At 42.5% G+C, this 18145-nt stretch overlaps 1 protein-coding gene across 4 annotated transcripts in view; it reads left to right on the top strand.

Moving 5' to 3' along the window:
* fmn1 (formin 1) overlaps positions 1–18145 on the top strand; it is a 389228-nt gene that overhangs the window by 250498 nt on the left and 120585 nt on the right. For all 4 annotated transcript variants that reach the window (XM_048537805.2, XM_048537803.2, XM_048537804.2 and 1 more), the window contains one exon: positions 15966–16058. In XM_048537805.2, the coding sequence (XP_048393762.1) occupies positions 15966–16058 (93 nt within the window). The remainder of the gene's footprint in view (positions 1–15965; positions 16059–18145) is intronic.

The raw sequence follows: 18145 nt of genomic DNA, 5'->3' as shown, positions 1-18145 counted from the left end.
GGCGTCAGGCAACAATAATTGGCAGATTTTAGTCTTGGCATCTTTTCAAAAGTGAAGTCAACTGAATCATTTGTCATTGCTGATATGAAGGTAAAAGGACTGCTCCACACAGCCCTGGATAGCTATGACCCCTTGTTCAGCATGATTCTTCCCTCCTCTTCCTTCACCTCGCTGTCAGTCCTCTTCTCTTCATTCCCCTAGACCTGCTCAATACCAAAGGGAAGGCTTCCTCAGGACATCCATGTCAGGAAACAGCTCATTTCAGCTCAGGCTTTTAAACCACCACAAAAATGCTTTAGCTCCCAAAGGTCATTCCCTTTAGACATGAAACTTGAAACAAATAAAACACAATTTTGAAGACACATGGAACTGTAACAGTAGCCAGGAGGCATGTACTAGCAACCAACACAGTTGGAGTGCTTTCTTGAAGTAACCCAGGTAAAAGAGTTCTTTGTGTAATTGTACCTACTTTCAGCTCCAGAAATTCAAGAAAGGGCAGTAGTTTGAGAATGACATATGAAAACACCAGTAGGAGTGACAAATCAAATTGCACAATGCTCGACACCATGTTCTACCTGCTCCAGTGGAGCTGTTGATCATTGGATGCATCTACACACACAAACTACTGGTGTACGAAGTGTGCTCTCCTGTCGAACACCCAATTAGGAGACCTGTTAGCACCTAAAATGTGAGCACTGCTCAGCTCAATTTCTTCCTCGAGCCAGTGGAAAGTGATATCATGCATCAAACTGAAATCTTAGTTAGCAATCCCAAATAATCTCTTTTAGACTGTTCACTCTGTTTCAAAACAGTGCTCATCTTGTTGTCTTTGATTATTTTACATTAGGCCTTGCCAGAATTTCACTGTTCTCAGTTTGATAAAAACTGAACTGGCGCCTGCAAAATTGATTTATGCAAGCAAATCTGATGTTGTAAAGTTAAGGATCTCCCAAATAAATTTTCACGGAGCAAAGAATAATACACATAAATCAGCACTCTATGATGTAAATAATACATTTGGAAATGAATCATCTGTTTATAGGAAACATACTTCACAACAAATGCTGATTACAGTTTTATTTGTGTTCTGAATCAATGCTGTTACTCAATTCAGGTTCTCTGTGCATTCAGAGATAATGGGAACTGCAGATGCTGGAGATTCCAAGATAATAAAATGTGAGGCTGGATGAACACAGCAGGCCAAGCAGCATCTCAGGAGCACAAAAGCTGACGTTTCGGGCCTAGACCCTTCATCAGAGAGGGGGATGGAGGGAGGGAACTGGAATAAATAGGGAGAGAGGGGGAGGCGTACCGAAGATGGAGAGTAAAGAAGATAGGTGGAGAGGGTGTAGGTGGGGAGGTAGGGAGGGGATAGGTCAGTCCAGGGAAGACGGACAGGTCAAGGAGGTGGGATGAGGTTAGTAGGTAGCTGGGGGTGCGGCTTGGGGTGGGAGGAAGGGATGGGTGAGAGGAAGAACCGGTTAGGGAGGCAGAGACAGGTTGGACTGGTTTTGGGATGCAGTGGGTGGGGGGGAAGAGCTGGGCTGGTTGTGTGGTGCAGTGGGGGGAGGGGATGAACTGGGCTGGTTGAGGGATGCAGTGGGGGAAGGGGAGATTTTGAAACTGGTGAAGTCCACATTGATACCATATGGCTGCAGGGTTCCCAGGCGGAATATGAGTTGCTGTTCCTGCAACCTTCGGGTGGCATCATTGTGGCAGTGCAGGAGGCCCATGATGGACATGTCATCAAGAGAATGGGAGGGGGAGTGGAAATGGTTTGCGACTGGGAGGTGCAGTTGTTTGTTGCGAACTGAGCGGAGGTGTTCTGCAAAGCGGTCCCCAAGCCTCCGCTTGGTTTCCCCAATGTAGAGAAAGCCGCACCGGGTACAGTGGATGCAGTATACCACATTGGCAGATGTGCAGGTGAACCTCTGCTTAATGTGGAATGTCATCTTGGGGCCTGGGATGGGGGTGAGGGAGGAGGTGTGGGGACAAGTGTAGCATTTCCTGCGGTTGCAGGGGAAGGTGCCGGGTGTGGTGGGGTTGGAGGGCAGTGTGGAGCGAACAAGGGAGTCACGGAGAGAGTGGTCTCTCCGGAAAGCAGACAGGGGTGGGGATGGAAAAATGTCTTGGGTGGTGGGGTCGGATTGTAAATGGCGGAAGTGTCGGAGGATAATGCGTTGTATCCGGAGGTTGGTAGGGTGGTGTGTGAGAACGAGGGGGATCCTCTTGGGGCGGTTGTGGCGGGGGCAGGGTGTGAGGGATGTGTCGCGGGAAATGCGGGAGACGCGGTCAAGGGCGTTCTCAATCACCGTGGGGGGGAAGTTGCTGTCCTTAAAGAACTTGGACATCTGGGATGTGCGGGAGTGGAATGTCTTATCGTGGGAGCAGATGCGGCGGAGGCGGAGGAATTGGGAATAGGGGATGGAATTTTTGCAGGAGGGTGGGTGGGAGGAGGTGTATTCTAGGTAGCTGTGGGAGTCGGTGGGCTTGAAATGGACATCAGTTACAAGCTGGTTGCCTGAGATGGAGACTGAGAGGTCCAGGAAGGTGAGGGATGTGCTGGAGATGGCCCAGGTGAACTGAAGGTTGGGGTGGAAGGTGTTGGTGAAGTGGATGAACTGTTCGAGCTCCTCTGGGGAGCAAGAGGCGGCGCCGATACAGTCATCAATGTACCGGAGGAAGAGGTGGGGTTTGGGGCCTGTGTAGGTGCGGAAGATGGACTGTTCCACGTAACCTACAAAGAGGCAGGCATAGCTGGGGCCCATGCGGGTGCCCATGGCCACCCCCTTAGTCTGTAGGAAGTGGGAGGAGTCAAAAGAGAAGTTGTTGAGTGTGAGGACGAGTTCCGCTAGGCGGATGAGAGTGTCGGTGGAGGGGGCCTGGTCGGGCCTGCGGGACAGGAAGAAGCGGAGGGCCTTGAGGCCATCTCCATGCGGAATGCAGGTGTACAGGGACTGGACGTCCATGGTGAATATGAGGTGTTGGGGGCCAGGGAATTGGAAGTCCTGGAGGAGGTGGAGGGCGTGGGTGGTGTCACGGACACTGGCCCCCAACACCTCATATTCACCATGGACGTCCAGTCCCTGTACACCTGCATTCCGCATGGAGATGGCCTCAAGGCCCTCCGCTTCTTCCTGTCCCGCAGGCCCGACCAGGCCCCCTCCACCGACACTCTCATCCGCCTAGCGGAACTCGTCCTCACACTCAACAACTTCTCTTTTGACTCCTCCCACTTCCTACAGACTAAGGGGGTGGCCATGGGCACCCGCATGGGCCCCAGCTATGCCTGCCTCTTTGTAGGTTACGTGGAACAGTCCATCTTCCGCACCTACACAGGCCCCAAACCCCACCTCTTCCTCCGGTACATTGATGACTGTATCGGCGCCGCCTCTTGCTCCCCAGAGGAGCTCGAACAGTTCATCCACTTCACCAACACCTTCCACCCCAACCTTCAGTTCACCTGGGCCATCTCCAGCACATCCCTCACCTTCCTGGACCTCTCAGTCTCCATCTCAGGCAACCAGCTTGTAACTGATGTCCATTTCAAGCCCACCGACTCCCACAGCTACCTAGAATACACCTCCTCCCACCCACCCTCCTGCAAAAATTCCATCCCCTATTCCCAATTCCTCCGCCTCCGCCGCATCTGCTCCCACGATAAGACATTCCACTCCCGCACATCCCAGATGTCCAAGTTCTTTAAGGACAGCAACTTCCCCCCCACGGTGATTGAGAACGCCCTTGACCGCGTCTCCCGCATTTCCCGCGACACATCCCTCACACCCCGCCCCCGCCACAACCGCCCCAAGAGGATCCCCCTCGTTCTCACACACCACCCTACCAACCTCCGGATACAACGCATTATCCTCCGACACTTCCGCCATTTACAATCCGACCCCACCACCCAAGACATTTTTCCATCCCCACCCCTGTCTGCTTTCCGGAGAGACCACTCTCTCCGTGACTCCCTTGTTCGCTCCACACTGCCCTCCAACCCCACCACACCCGGCACCTTCCCCTGCAACCGCAGGAAATGCTACACTTGTCCCCACACCTCCTCCCTCACCCCCATCCCAGGCCCCAAGATGACATTCCACATTAAGCAGAGGTTCACCTGCACATCTGCCAATGTGGTATACTGCATCCACTGTACCCGGTGCGGCTTTCTCTACATTGGGGAAACCAAGCGGAGGCTTGGGGACCGCTTTGCAGAACACCTCCGCTCAGTTCGCAACAAACAACTGCACCTCCCAGTCGCAAACCATTTCCACTCCCCCTCCCATTCTCTTGATGACATGTCCATCATGGGCCTCCTGCACTGCCACAATGATGCCACCCGAAGGTTGCAGGAACAGCAACTCATATTCCGCCTGGGAACCCTGCAGCCATATGGTATCAATGTGGACTTCACCAGTTTCAAAATCTCCCCTTCCCCCACTGCATCCCTCAACCAGCCCAGTTCATCCCCTCCCCCCACTGCACCACACAACCAGCCCAGCTCTTCCCCCCCACCCACTGCATCCCAAAACCAGTCCAACCTGTCTCTGCCTCCCTAACCGGTTCTTCCTCTCACCCATCCCTTCCTCCCACCCCAAGCCGCACCCCCAGCTACCTACTAACCTCATCCCACCTCCTTGACCTGTCCGTCTTCCCTGGACTGACCTATCCCCTCCCTACCTCCCCACCTACACCCTCTCCACCTATCTTCTTTACTCTCCATCTTCGGTACGCCTCCCCCTCTCTCCCTATTTATTCCAGTTCCCTCCCTCCATCCCCCTCTCTGATGAAGGGTCTAGGCCCGAAACGTCAGCTTTTGTGCTCCTGAGATGCTGCTTGGCCTGCTGTGTTCATCCAGCCTCACATTTTATTATCTCTGTGCATTCATCCTGGTTGTTTTTCTTTTCATACAAAGCTTCCTATCATAAACCTCTTTGACATCATAGATAATTCCTTATCAAACTGTTCTTTCATGTCTTTGATGTCTGCTTAAATGTGTATTTAATTGCTAAGGAAGATGTTTTGGTTTATGGCACAAATTAGATCACTATTTTGTTGTTTACTGCAAATAGTAAGGAATGAGATTTCGGTCACTTCCATGTGTAGCATTCCGTGTTATTTGTTAATGATTTCAGTCAGTCATTGTTTAAGGTCTGCACAATATTCAAGATTTATGTACAGTAACAAAACAATTATCATTTTGACCCTGATAAGTCGTAACCTTTAGATTGGTCCTAAGATAATGAAATTATTATGTCTACAGCTGGCGACTGCTTCCTAAGAATTTTCTGATTGTAACAGCATTGGAATAAATAGGAGAACAATTAAAGAATGTTGTGTAATCGTTGATATTGACTAATTCACTTGGAGTGCAGTAAAAAGCACAGACATTCAGCTGGGACACACATATGTCAACTCATGGCCTTTATTGGCAGTTTTTTAAAAAGTGGAAAGTGGGAGGACCCAATAGTTGTGTGTTGCTTAAAGTAATGGTTCTAAAGAGGTCAATAACACATGATTATAGTGGTGTGGATATGAATCCTGCTGTGAGGAAAAGAAATTCAAAAGGTAAAAACAAACCTTGAAGCAAATAAGTTTGCCACTTTAAGAGCATCTGAAGTTTAAGAAGGAACAGTCAGTCAGCAGCTGAGTTGTGATTACTGACAGACCAAGAAAATACAGAAGCCATGGAGTCAGCAACATGGAAAACTCAATACTCAAAAGTCAAACCTTCAACAAGAAGAGGTAGGAAGTACAGGGAAAAGAGTCTGACTTAAGGAGATAAAGAAGAGGCTGCCATATTTAGAAAAAGGCAGGTGGCGCGGTAGGAACAGGAGCCTTCAGGAGTAAAATCAGTTATTTATAAGGGAAATACGTGGAAAATGTCTTGGTAAATAGGAGCAAAGACCTTATAAAAGAAAGGCAAGATGAAAAAGACAGTTTTCACCTCTCACAGTGAGCCCTGCTGCCAACCAGAACCTACTTCACAAGGTACAGCTGCAAGGCTTGGTGAAGGGACCAGGGGTTAAATTTATACTGAGGCAGCAGAATTCAGAACACCTCCAAATTTATCTGAGCAGTGGAAAAGAAAATATAAAGAAATTGAATGAAAGAGTCCAACAGAAGAAATATTAAGGGAAACTCAAGCTTTAAAAGGTCTGGGATGCAGTAATCTGTGATTTCAGTGGTAAAAGGCTGCAGCCAGAGAACTTTCTTTAAAAATGTATGTAAAAATAATCGCTTAATGTTTTAGACTGTGAAAAACAGAGAGATGTCCAGTTTACCTGGAAAAAAAAGTGCCTGTGTTTGTGAAGTCAGAGACTTAGGGAAGATGAGGCAGTTAAAAATGTTGTTAGTTGTACACATGTTTGTTTAAATATGAAGAAAACTAGCTTAAGGTGAGATGTTGTATCAGATAATAGTGCCAAAGACGATAATGTTCATGTTACATAGACTCTACTCATTCTACTGAGAGTAGAAGTTCTATCCTAGCTTTAAAAGAGTGCATAATTGATCTGAACCAGCATTCTCGAATCCTAGTAATTATGCATGATCAATAAAAATGTTGTACTCATTTTTATCATGCAGTAAGCCATCCTAGAACTGGTCTTCCTCTGTAAATACGGTACATTGGTGTTTCCTCTACTACTAACCATTAGATAGGCCCAAGGTAATTAATAACTCTGAATTGAATAGATTTAATTGAAAAGCCATTAAAGTGATTAAAGTGGCAATGTTACAAAGTGGTCACAGTTGGGAACATAATTTTCCAGGTAGTCCTGATAACAATGGGAAGCATAAAACAGGAGATTGATTGGGCCATGGCTCAGCAAGTCAAGAAATAGGATCAGTTTGAGTTTGTTTTGAAGACTTTCTTTAATTCCTTGGGGAAATAGTTGGGAAATGTTGAAAGGTTCAACAGCCTGATAATCAGCCTATGTCACAAATGCCAATTCCATTGCCAACAAATCCCATGTTGTAAATCCACAAACCCACACCACTAGACACCAGCTATATGAGCTATCCAGGATATTTGCTACCACCACTTTATTTTCTGTTAAGGATCTGCAGGGCAGGCTTGATCTAATGTAGTAGAGGAAAACCACAAGGTAATCAAACGAAAAGCCATACTTGCCTTAAACAAAATGTAGCTGTTTGCATGATCGCAGCTATTTACAAGTTATATTAATACAATAAACTTTCTTACACATTATGGGGAAGAACCACTTGGTGTGTCATATTAATTTGACAACCTTAGCATTTCTGTCCAACCTTTTTCTCCCATTATAAATTTTACACAATCATGTGATTAGTTGATTTTAACCCTATCCCCAAGTATCTGACTGCACAAATTCAGGGAGTCTGGCATTTACACTATACTCCAAACTGAATTTTCTTCAGTCTTGAAAGATTGGTAGATCTTTGGGTTGAAAACTGTTCACTTTGATATTGTTCCTTAGGTCTAAAAGTCCCTTGAAACAGACGGACGAAAAACATCAAGAATTTCTTTTATAGAGAATGTCTTTCTCACTGATATAGGCAGTTACTTCATTATAATATATATAGGACATTTAATTTCATAAATTTCCTTCATAGATACTCACTGGACTGTTGAAACAAGCATTGTTTTCCAGTATCCTACATCACCAGACCACACAGTTTCTCCCTCATAGTATCCTGGATAGTTCAAACAGGCAACTACTTCTTGACAGCGTCCTAAATCTTTGAAAATTGGTTATCTCTTCTCAGTGGTGGTCTCCATTTTCAATCTGTGTCAGCAAAAATATTCTCAATCTACTTGTAAATCTGTTCTGAACTGAGTAGACTCTTCGCCTCAACTTAATCATTAAGTTGGACATTTTTATTCAACCTCAGTAATTGCATTACTGGTGAAAACAACATTTTCACCCTCTCAGCTCCATTTGAGGATTGGTTTGGCATTAGCTCTTGTCACTGACACTGAGGGTTCTTTCTGGGATTAAAAGGAAATGGTAAATTCTACTTGTACTTATGTCTTCTCAGTATCTGACATCAGAATTATATCTGTTGTTACTCTTGTTCACTGTGATGAGTTACATCAGTTAAAGATTCATCTGTGAGCTCAAGTAGAGTATACTATTCAGCGGCTATCTGATTTCTTGAGGTTCTGAAACCTTACTGACCCTTGCAGCCTAAACTCCTTTCAGTTTTAATAGCAGTAAAAAATCCACTATACCAATCCACTGTAGTCACTGGTTTCCATCTATCTAAGAGTATGATAAAAATTTCTAATACTAGCAGATCTAAACTTGATGAATTCTGGCTTCTGGTTTGTTTTGCCATAATCCCAGGGAGTTCTCTGAAATCTTCAGCTGGTTGTCCTTTCACTAGTTGTTCCATGACCAGCTGAACTAAGCCAAATATTCCTTGTCCTGTTAGTCTTTGTATGTTTGTACCTTGATCAGTCATATCATGATTTTAACTAATTTGATTCCTGCTGCCAATTGAAAATTTCTCAGGGCAAACATACATTCATGTTCTTGAGAGTTCTCGATCATGAACAATGCTTAAGTTCTACTTAGGAGAGTAGGAGAATGGAGAAACTGCATCTTAATAAGGTGCAGTTTAGTTATAATAAGATATTAATGCATGCTAATACTTTACAATAGGCCTCTTGCCACTTCATAGCAAATATTAGCATTTGGTTGAGAAAGGAGTTTGTTTGTTCTCAAGACCAAGAAGGTCCTGGATTGAATTCTCACCCAACGTTCTCATCATCGCCCAAGTCTTTCAGGAGGCTGCAATGATTGCCCATAGTTTCCTCACATGTGACTAACACGTGTTCCAATGTTGTAATCTCAGTACCATGCCCTGGAATATCAACCCTAGAAGGGATGAAAATGTATAATATTTTCACATTTTCTTTACTGTATTACTTGAAGTTGCTGTAATATTTATTGTGGCCTTAGCTGTCTAGGCTCGACTGATATTTGACTCCACTAACTCCCTCTTGCAATGTTAATTCTATTTCAATCCTAAAATTCTCATCCACTATTTTGGTTCACACTCGTTGGCTGGCTAAAAATGTTCATGTTAAAGCATACAGTTAAATGAATATTATTATTATAAATTAACAGGGTAAACATTTGGAGCAGAATGTTTCCGGCCCAGTGGGGAAAGTGCTTCAGGCAAAATTTCTCAAAAAAAATTGCCAAGTTTCTGATGTATTCCTGGCTCCTTTGCAGTTTTTTCCTGGAGACTGGTTTGCAGAAGTAATGGCAACCAACCCTGCAGCAGAAGCATACCAATTAAAACATTTATTGAGCCATTTGGGGCCAACTTTACCATAACAATGCCATCCCCTGAGCATTGTATAAGTCCCCAGTTCTATCAGTGCTTTGCTGGCTGTGCAGGAAGAAGTCAGATTGAAAGCTTTTCAAAGCATAGCTGAACAAAATGGCATGGGTATTGTCTTTCAAGGGCAGAGGCTTCCCATTGCACTGGGATCTCCTGAAGATTGATAGGCCTGACATGGGACTGATACAGTGGTAGCTGTTGCTGTGTAATGATGAGATCTCCATTAGCTCCTGCTGAATATGCTGTTTGGCTCTCAGCAACATTCTCACCAGTCAGTTATTGGTCACACTCGCAATGGTCTATGATGTGGTAAACTCTGGCCTCCAGACTGTCCCAGATTAGATGATGGAGGCAGCCTTCTAATTGGTTCCCTCCAGCAAAATTTCACCAATGGGACCACTGCTGCAATGATTGGTATTGGGGCCCAGAAATGTTCCTGTGCTCAAAAGTATTGAAATAGAAAAAATGCTCGACTTGTTGTCTGTAAGCCCTATTGAAAATGTATGCGTAAGTAATAACTAGATGTTAATCGGACATTGAGTTCATTATAAATCGCTGAATTTGCTTTCTCTATTTTGAAGCACTGGGACCACTACAGCAGAAAAAAGTGGGTTGTGGTCTGCTTTCACAGTACCCGAGTAAATAATAGCAAAAATATCCTTCTTAAAAGCCATGAGATGTAATGCTTTGCATGTAAGTGTAGCTCAGGCCTCTGCAATCTCCTTAATTGTACTAAAAATCAAATGACAGTTTATTAGTGAATCATATACAAAAGCTGAAGGCTTTAGAGAGGCCTTTGAGCTAAGATGTAGAAGCAAGGAAGTTTTTTTTGTGAGCAGGGATGTGGAAGATTAACGAAAAAGGCACCAGGTACAGCAGTGCGGTAGGTCATGGCAATCAGGTTATGTCAGAACCAGGACAGAGCTGACCATTAGAATGCAATAGCAAATACAGTCAGAAACAGGGGTTAGGGAGAGCAGTATGAAAGGGATTTTATTTTATCAGAATGCAGCTGGATGACAAAATGGATGAAGTAATAGCACAAACAAACATAAAGGAGAATATTCTGATAGCCACTGCAGAGACTTTACCAAACTGAGATCCAAAGTATTTGTAGGAGTAAATTGCTGCAGATGCTGGAATTTGTACTGAAGGCAAATAATGCTGGAGATTGTAGCAGGTCAGGCAGCATCCATGGAGAGAAAGCAAGCAAACTTTTTGAATCTCGATGATCCTTCATCAGAGCTCTGATGGAGGATCATCTAGACAAAATGTTAGATAACACGGTGCAGAGCTGGATGAACACAGCAGCCCAATCAGCATCAGAGGAGCAGGAAGGCTGGCATTTCGGGCCTAGAGCCTTCTTCAGAAAATCAGTTTTCCGAAAATCTTTTCTAAAGAAGGTTCTAGGCCTGAAATGTCAGCCTTCCTTCTCCTCTGATGTGGATTGGCCTGCTGTGTTCATTCACCTCTACACCTTGTGATCTCAGATTCTCCAGCATCTGCAGTTCCTACTAACTCTTAGACAAAATGTTAGCTTGCTTTCTCTCCATGGATGCTGCCTGATTCACTGTTACCAAGAATGCTTGACCTTTAGAAAGAACAGGAAGAAAGGAAAAGGAAGTGGGCATACTCTTAATAAATGATGTACTCTCGTGAGAGAGAAATTGCTTTGGTTTGGAAAATCAAAATGTAGAATCACTTTAGTGGAAATAAGAAATAGAAATAAGAGTCATAGAATCCCGACAGTATGGAAACAGGCCCTTTGGCCCAACCCTACCCAGATGCATCCTCTATAACCCACCTAATCTACACAGCCCTGAATACTATGTCTAATTTAGTATGGTCAATCTTTGGACTGTGGAAGGAAACCAGAGTATTGGGACGAAACCCACACAGACATGGGGAGAATGTGCAAACTCCACACACAGTCCCCAAATGTGGAATCAAACCCAGGTCTCTAGCACAGAGGCAGCAGTGCTAACCACTGAGCCACTGTGCCGCCCCCAAATAAGCAATAACAAAAGACAGAAGTCACTGCTGGGAGTAGCTTATTGGCCTTCTGATCATAGCCATACTGATAGAGTATCAAAAAGCAATGGGAACTTGTAAGAAAGATACTACAATGGTCATGTGAAACTTTAATCTTCATACAGATTGGATGAATCAAATTGGTAACATCATCTCGGAGGATGACTTTCAAAATGTATTCAGGACAGTTTCTAAGAACAATATTTTGTGGATCTAACAAGAAAACAGGTTATTTTAGACCTGGTAATGTTGAATAAGACCAAGAATAACAAATCTTATAATAAATGATCTTTCACATAAGATTAATCATAACATAGTAGAATTTCACTTTCAGTTTGAAGTTGAAGGTCTGAAACTATTGTCTTAAACTTAAAAGGTACAAGTATACAAGATAGAATTGATTAAAGTGTAATGGAAAGATAGGTTAATGGATTTGTTGCTAGAAAATCTGTGATGGACAACTAAGCAGACATTTCATAGCTATTAGCAAAGATATATTCTATTGAGAAATAAAGGTGAGAAGCATGCCCTGTTCATGGCTAACTGAGGAAGTTAAAGATGATATCAAGTTGAAAGAAAACATGTAAATACTACAAATGTTAGTGGAAGATTGGGAATAGTTAGAAACCAACAGAGGATGACTAAGAAATAAATGAGGAGGGACAAATTGGTAAGAGGAGATAATATTGGTTGGAAATGTAAAATCTTCTCTTTATATAGAAGAAAGGAGAACAGTTAAACTGAGCATTGATCTATAGAGGGTGAGGCTGAGGAATTAATAATGGGAAGCAAGTAAATGACAAAAGGTTTGAACATATCACAGTAGAAGACACATACCAAATCACAAGGATAGTATAGATCCCAGAGCCAAAACGGAGAGAGGAACTTAAAATAATCACTACCACTAGAGGGGGGGAAAAAAAACTCCAGTATCAATCATATGGCTGCACATTGGGGTGGGAAAGGCATGGGGCTAAGGAGGAAGATGACTGAGCCCTTCACTTTTATAAAAGATGGTGTGATGCCATTGGCTGAGTAATCAGTCATCATCCTGCCGGTCTCTGATCATATGGAAGCTGAACAAGTGCTGAAATTGCGTGTTTGCCAGCCATTTCGAATCAATAATTAATAGGTGTTGAGCTTCTTAAGAGACCAATTAACTGCAACATTTCAGTGCCTACTTCATATTTTGGTAGTTGGTTGTGGGAGAAAGTGCAAACAGGGTACTGGATGATCAACCATGATTGCATTGAATGATGGGGCAAACTCAAAGGGCCAAATGATCAACTGCTGTTATTTTCTATGTTTTGCAATAAAACAATAATGTTGACATTAATTAAAGAAACCTGATTGATAGATTATTTTGTTGTAAACCTAATATCGTTAAAGTATTTAATTGGCCACATTGATAACTGGGTAAAGCATGCAAATATATATTGTGACTAATGGAGTGGCTGGGTGAGTGAGCAACAGTGTGGTCTACCACTACTGGTTGTAACAAGCCATAAAAGTAAACGCATAGGAAAAGTTAACTTGACACTTCAGCTTGAGGGATAAAATGTTTTAAATTCTGGATGGCAACAATGTTTCAAGGTTTGACAAGAAAATTGAAACATGCCTACCACATGCTTAATGCAAGATTGTATGTAGGTAGTCATAGTGAGACCACATGCTTAGGGTACAATGTGTCATTAGTCATACGTGGGTTGTTTAAATCATTCTCAGCTGCTGGCATTTTTAGCCAGCTCTGTAGGAGGTTCTGACAGGTATGTAAGGGAAATCATTAAATACCTTAGAAGCTGAAACATGATGTGAAGTCTATTTGTTGCTGTTGCTGTGGAAGGCAAGGGCTGCATAATTTCATCAATTTTATGGCTTTGTTTTATTGAGTGTATGCAAAAAAAAAACATTATTATGTAGAAGACACTGTTTCAGATTTAATGGTGGTAGTTTTAAAGGTACAGAAGAAAACCATGTTCCCAGTGAAATGTATGAACCCCCTACTGTACTACCATTGTCTATTGCACTTTCAGTTTGGGGCCTGGATTTTTCTTTTGAGGTATGTTCCCCAACAGCTGTGCAATTGAGCATGGCTTCCATCCATCCAATATGCTGACTGTTGATCCCACTGTCTTTGAGGGTTAGTTCATTTTGAATATGCTATGTGAGCTCTAGGCACTGGGAATGCTTTGGTCTGTGAATTTTACTTTACAAAGAGCAAATGGCAACATGTTGCAGCATTTAAAGGTCTGCAATGAGTGTTTCTTCCCCTTTTCATCAGTTCTCTGACTCTGAGCACTCCCAGCAAAGTGGGATCTATTGTCCCTGTCTGTAATTTCGCTTGAGAAGATTATGATGTTGTTTCTTCTTTAATTTGCCTGCAGACTCTTTTATGAAACTTCAGGTGGGTGGGAGTTACAGACATTTAACTGCAATGTGGAAGATACAGTTATATACATCAATAAAATTGTGTCTGCCTCAGTGTAGTAAGTGACTTGGATCGGGACATAATGACAGTGTTCATTTGAATCATCTGTTCCGTGTTCTCCTAGGTTGTTGGAAATTTAGGTGGTGCTGTCAGTTAGACATTGGCAAATTGTTGAAGTGTATCTAGTAGAAAGTATACTCTCCAGGCATGGTCTGCTGTAGGTAGTAGATGTGCTGCAGAAAGTAAGAATTGTTTTCTCCTGGATGGTTTTGTTCATTTTGGGTACTGTTGGAGCTGTAACCATCGAGGGAAGTGCAGAGTACGTTTTCATTTTATTTTTGGGAATTGGAATGGGGAGAAAATGCCATTAGGGTACTGGATGATCAACCATGATTGCATTGAATGATGGAGTAGACTCAAAGGGCCTAATGGTCTGCTGTTCCTATTTTCTACATGTTGCAATAAATCAATAACTTGATGTTCATTTAAAAAAAACCTAATTGATGGATATTTTCGTTCTAGATATAATATAGGTAAAGTATTTAATTAGCCACATTAGTACATATATACAGTGACCAATGGAGTGGTAGGCTTAGTGAGCAGCTGGACTTTGCAAAGTCAGGAAGTGAGCCACAAGTTATCCAGCTCCTGGAATATTGAAAGGTTAAACAAGGCAATCCACATTATTTCATAGCTACACCATTTCTGTTATTAGTTCTGTTGTGCTAGATAATTGTTATGCCATTGACTCTTGTTGGGCATTGGCACATGTGATGTAAGCATTATGTGACTCTTCAAGGCCCAGTTTTGTGGCATGCATGGATTTTTGGAATGATGAATTGAGCTGTAGTAAACATTTTGACCTTATGGTACAGGGTCATCATTAAGGAAGTGATCACCTTGAGTATTTCCTCCAGCAGGATCCTAGGACTGAGGTAATTATAGTCTAACAATCTCAACAATTTTCCTATGTGACAAGTATGATACTAGTCACTGAAGTATTCCTCCTCTAATCCTCACTGAGTACAGTTTCATGAGAACTCCTTGGTACCTCACTTGTTCAGATGGTTTCTTGGTGTCAAAAACAATTGCTGAGCGCACCTCCCCGTCTCCTTAAAGAAACAATACTATGGGAATACTCTCCTGCTGTGACCAAACTATAGAAGCATCACACATTGTTGGAAATTCTGCTGGAATACTGTAGAACACACAGCCCTCCCCTCCTCTCCTCAATCTGCTAAAACAGATGCACAAGTAAAGAACAGAGAGTTGAAGAACAGTAGGAGGATGAAAAAGGAAGTAGAATCACACTCTAAAATACCAAATGCTGACTCAGATGAAAAAAGATTAATGATCCTGTCAAATCAGTTAAAGCAAGAACAGTCAGGCCTATGTTCTTAAGTGCTAAAATGTACTAAACATGCGTGAAACTTATGTGACATTGGCAAACACTTTGGCAAGGTCTTTCAATCACTTATTGCCAATTCCCTCAAGGACCGTTTGCAGTAAAGTTTGCACATAATGTTTGTGAGTGGTTTTGATGAAGTGTCCTGAGTTGTTGAGTGACTGTGAATGAACAGAGGATGATTTACAAAATGGAAAAAATGGAGTATACCAAGCCCAGTTCATCATATCACTAGTATTTGCATGCACCTATCCAAAAAAATTGGCAGTAATCCTTTGGAAATAATGGGGTTTGGAGGAAGAACATTATAATATGATGAAAACCGAAAGCACTGCAGATGCTGTAAATCAAGTACAAAAACAGAAGTTGCTGGAAAATCTCAACATGTCTGGCAACTTCTGTGAAGAAAATTCAGAGTTAATGTTTCTGAGGAAGTGTCACCGGACATGAAACATCAACTCTGATTTTACTTCACAGTTTCTTGCCAGACCTTCTGAGCTTTTCCAGCAACTTCTGTTTTCGTTCCTGATTAAAATATGATAGTAGTCCATTTTAGGCATGTGTATTGTACTGCAGAGTGCCACATCAGCACAGAGAACCTTCCTTACATATGTTTTGTCATTTGTTCAATTTTGCCACAAGTTATATAATTTCTGAATTGTTGTTGAAAGCATTTAGTTTTGAAACTTACATTAATGATGTAACTTTGACAAGAGAGCTCGTTTCAAAAATTAATACTTTCTTGATTGTCAATCTATCTTTTAGCATGTGAGAAAGAAATCACACTTGTTTGCCAGAAGTCATCAGAGCAGGACCTCCAACCTTTCAAAGAAAAAATGGAAGAATTTATTCAAAATGGTAAGTACACACAATTGTGCAATGTACTACCATCAAATTGCAAATCACACTACCAGACTCCATACTGTATTTGCAATACAAGTGCAATCGTTCATCTGCAATAAAAGCTGAAATTTGTTGCTAAGTGTCTCAAACTATGGATGAGAGGTGATTTGATAGAGGTGTACAAAATGATCAGAGGTATAGATAGACAGCCTGAGACTTTTTCCTAGGGTGGAGGTAGCTATTCAAGGGGACATAGTTTTAAAGTGAATGGAGATATATATGGAGGAGACGTCAGAGGTAGGTTCTTTACTCGGAGTATGGTTGGGGCATGGAATGCATTGCCGGAGAGAGTAGTGGAGTTGGCCTCAGGGGCATTTAAGTGGCTATTAAATAGGCATATGGATGATAGTATGAGGTAGGGTTGGAGGGTAGATAGACCTTAGGATTAGGGTAAAAGTTCGGCACAACATCGTGGGCTGAAGGGCCTGCACTGTGCTGTACTGCTTCCAGTGTTACAGTGAGACATCAGAGAGATTCCACCTTTCCTGCATTGGAAGCTGAGAGAGTGGCCAGCAAATCCTCCATCGTTGTTCAGTCTGATAATGCTGTCATGGAGTTGGTCAGCATTCCCAATCTGTTGGAAACAGACTCCAAGTTCTGCTACACTGGAGCCAGATTCACAATGATCCAGCACGCTGATAGGATACAATCCAGCAAGCCTCCTTAAACTTCAAGTATCTCAGTCTGCATTGTCATCCGTGTTCTATATACCACCCCATCAATGTGCTTATTTGAATTATTTGCAGCAGAACTTATCTGCATCCTTGATCTCCTGGAATGTTGCTGACAAAGTTCCCATCCTCCCAATCTGGCTACAGTCAATCTTGCCTGCTGAATCACCATTTCCAGATCTCAAACCATGCCTGTCAGGCCCTTGCAGTCCACTTTCAGACTTAGTTATTTGGAGTGTAAGATCAAGTGTTGGTGCGTCCTGATCACTTCCGTGGGAGAGCGCTCCTTCCTCTATCACCCTCTGAGTTTGTCCAGGCAATAGTTCTTCTGTATCTCCAAAGTAAAAGCAGAAGAAAAGGAGTTAGAGAAGTCAATGGTTAGGGAGAAAACCAGAACTTCCATGATGAGTCCATCTTCAGCATGCACTTGATGCCACATTTCAGGCTGAGAGGAGGAAAAAGAATAAAACATTCATTTCCCACCATCCTCAGTAACCACATTAGTTTGGCTGCCTGAAGTAGCATGCCATATCTTGCACAGGTCTCAGGTAATGGATTTGTGGAAACTCCCTCTCTGATTTTGTGGCTCCACTTAATGTTATGGACAACCTTCTGCCTTTGAGAGAGCATTATGCCAGTGATTGTGAGTAATATATTTGGACAATGTACCTGTCATTACTGACTAGTTGGTGGTATTTGAAGTCGGGGGTGGTGGTTGTGATGCTGAGAGCATTAGTAAACATATGTATGATACTCTAGACATCTCTACCCTGCTCCAGAAGATGTTTTTCATGACGTCACAATCGCCTAACAATTGGCAGCTGGTTTGAAAGCTCACCTGCTCTTTGACAGATCTTACAGGAGCCCCAATAACTCTACTAACTAGTCAAATCTGGTTTGGGAACAGTTTAATCATCCATCATGAGACAGGTTATACAGGTCGACATACTACTAGTCACAGGAACTCCATTTTTCCCAACCTTATTATTGTCTGATATGGTGCAAGTAGTGAAATGTTTTTATGGCCACAATCTGTCTGTGTCCAAAAATACCTCTGTTACTGAAATTAAAAATTGAAGAGAGTGTCTTACAAGGCCTGTCATTCCAGTTTAGTTTGTTATGATCCCCGTAAAGACAAATAATAGTTTTTAAAAGGAATGGAATACTTACAATACTGATAGAAAAAGTTAGACAAGATTTCACTTTTTAATCTTATACTTTTACAAATTAGCTTAAAAACATCGTAATTCAAACATTATCTTGAAGGCAATGCATATTTCCAAGAAAGAGATCATTTTGCTTTAAATAGTTGATACAATAATGATAAACCTCACATAATTGCAAGCATTCACTTTAGTTCTCGCACAAATT

The sequence above is a fragment of the Stegostoma tigrinum genome, chromosome 10 (assembly GCF_030684315.1).
Source record: "Stegostoma tigrinum isolate sSteTig4 chromosome 10, sSteTig4.hap1, whole genome shotgun sequence".
Classification (NCBI taxonomy): domain Eukaryota; kingdom Metazoa; phylum Chordata; class Chondrichthyes; order Orectolobiformes; family Stegostomatidae; genus Stegostoma; species Stegostoma tigrinum.
This window is presented reverse-complemented; position numbering and strand designations above follow the sequence as displayed.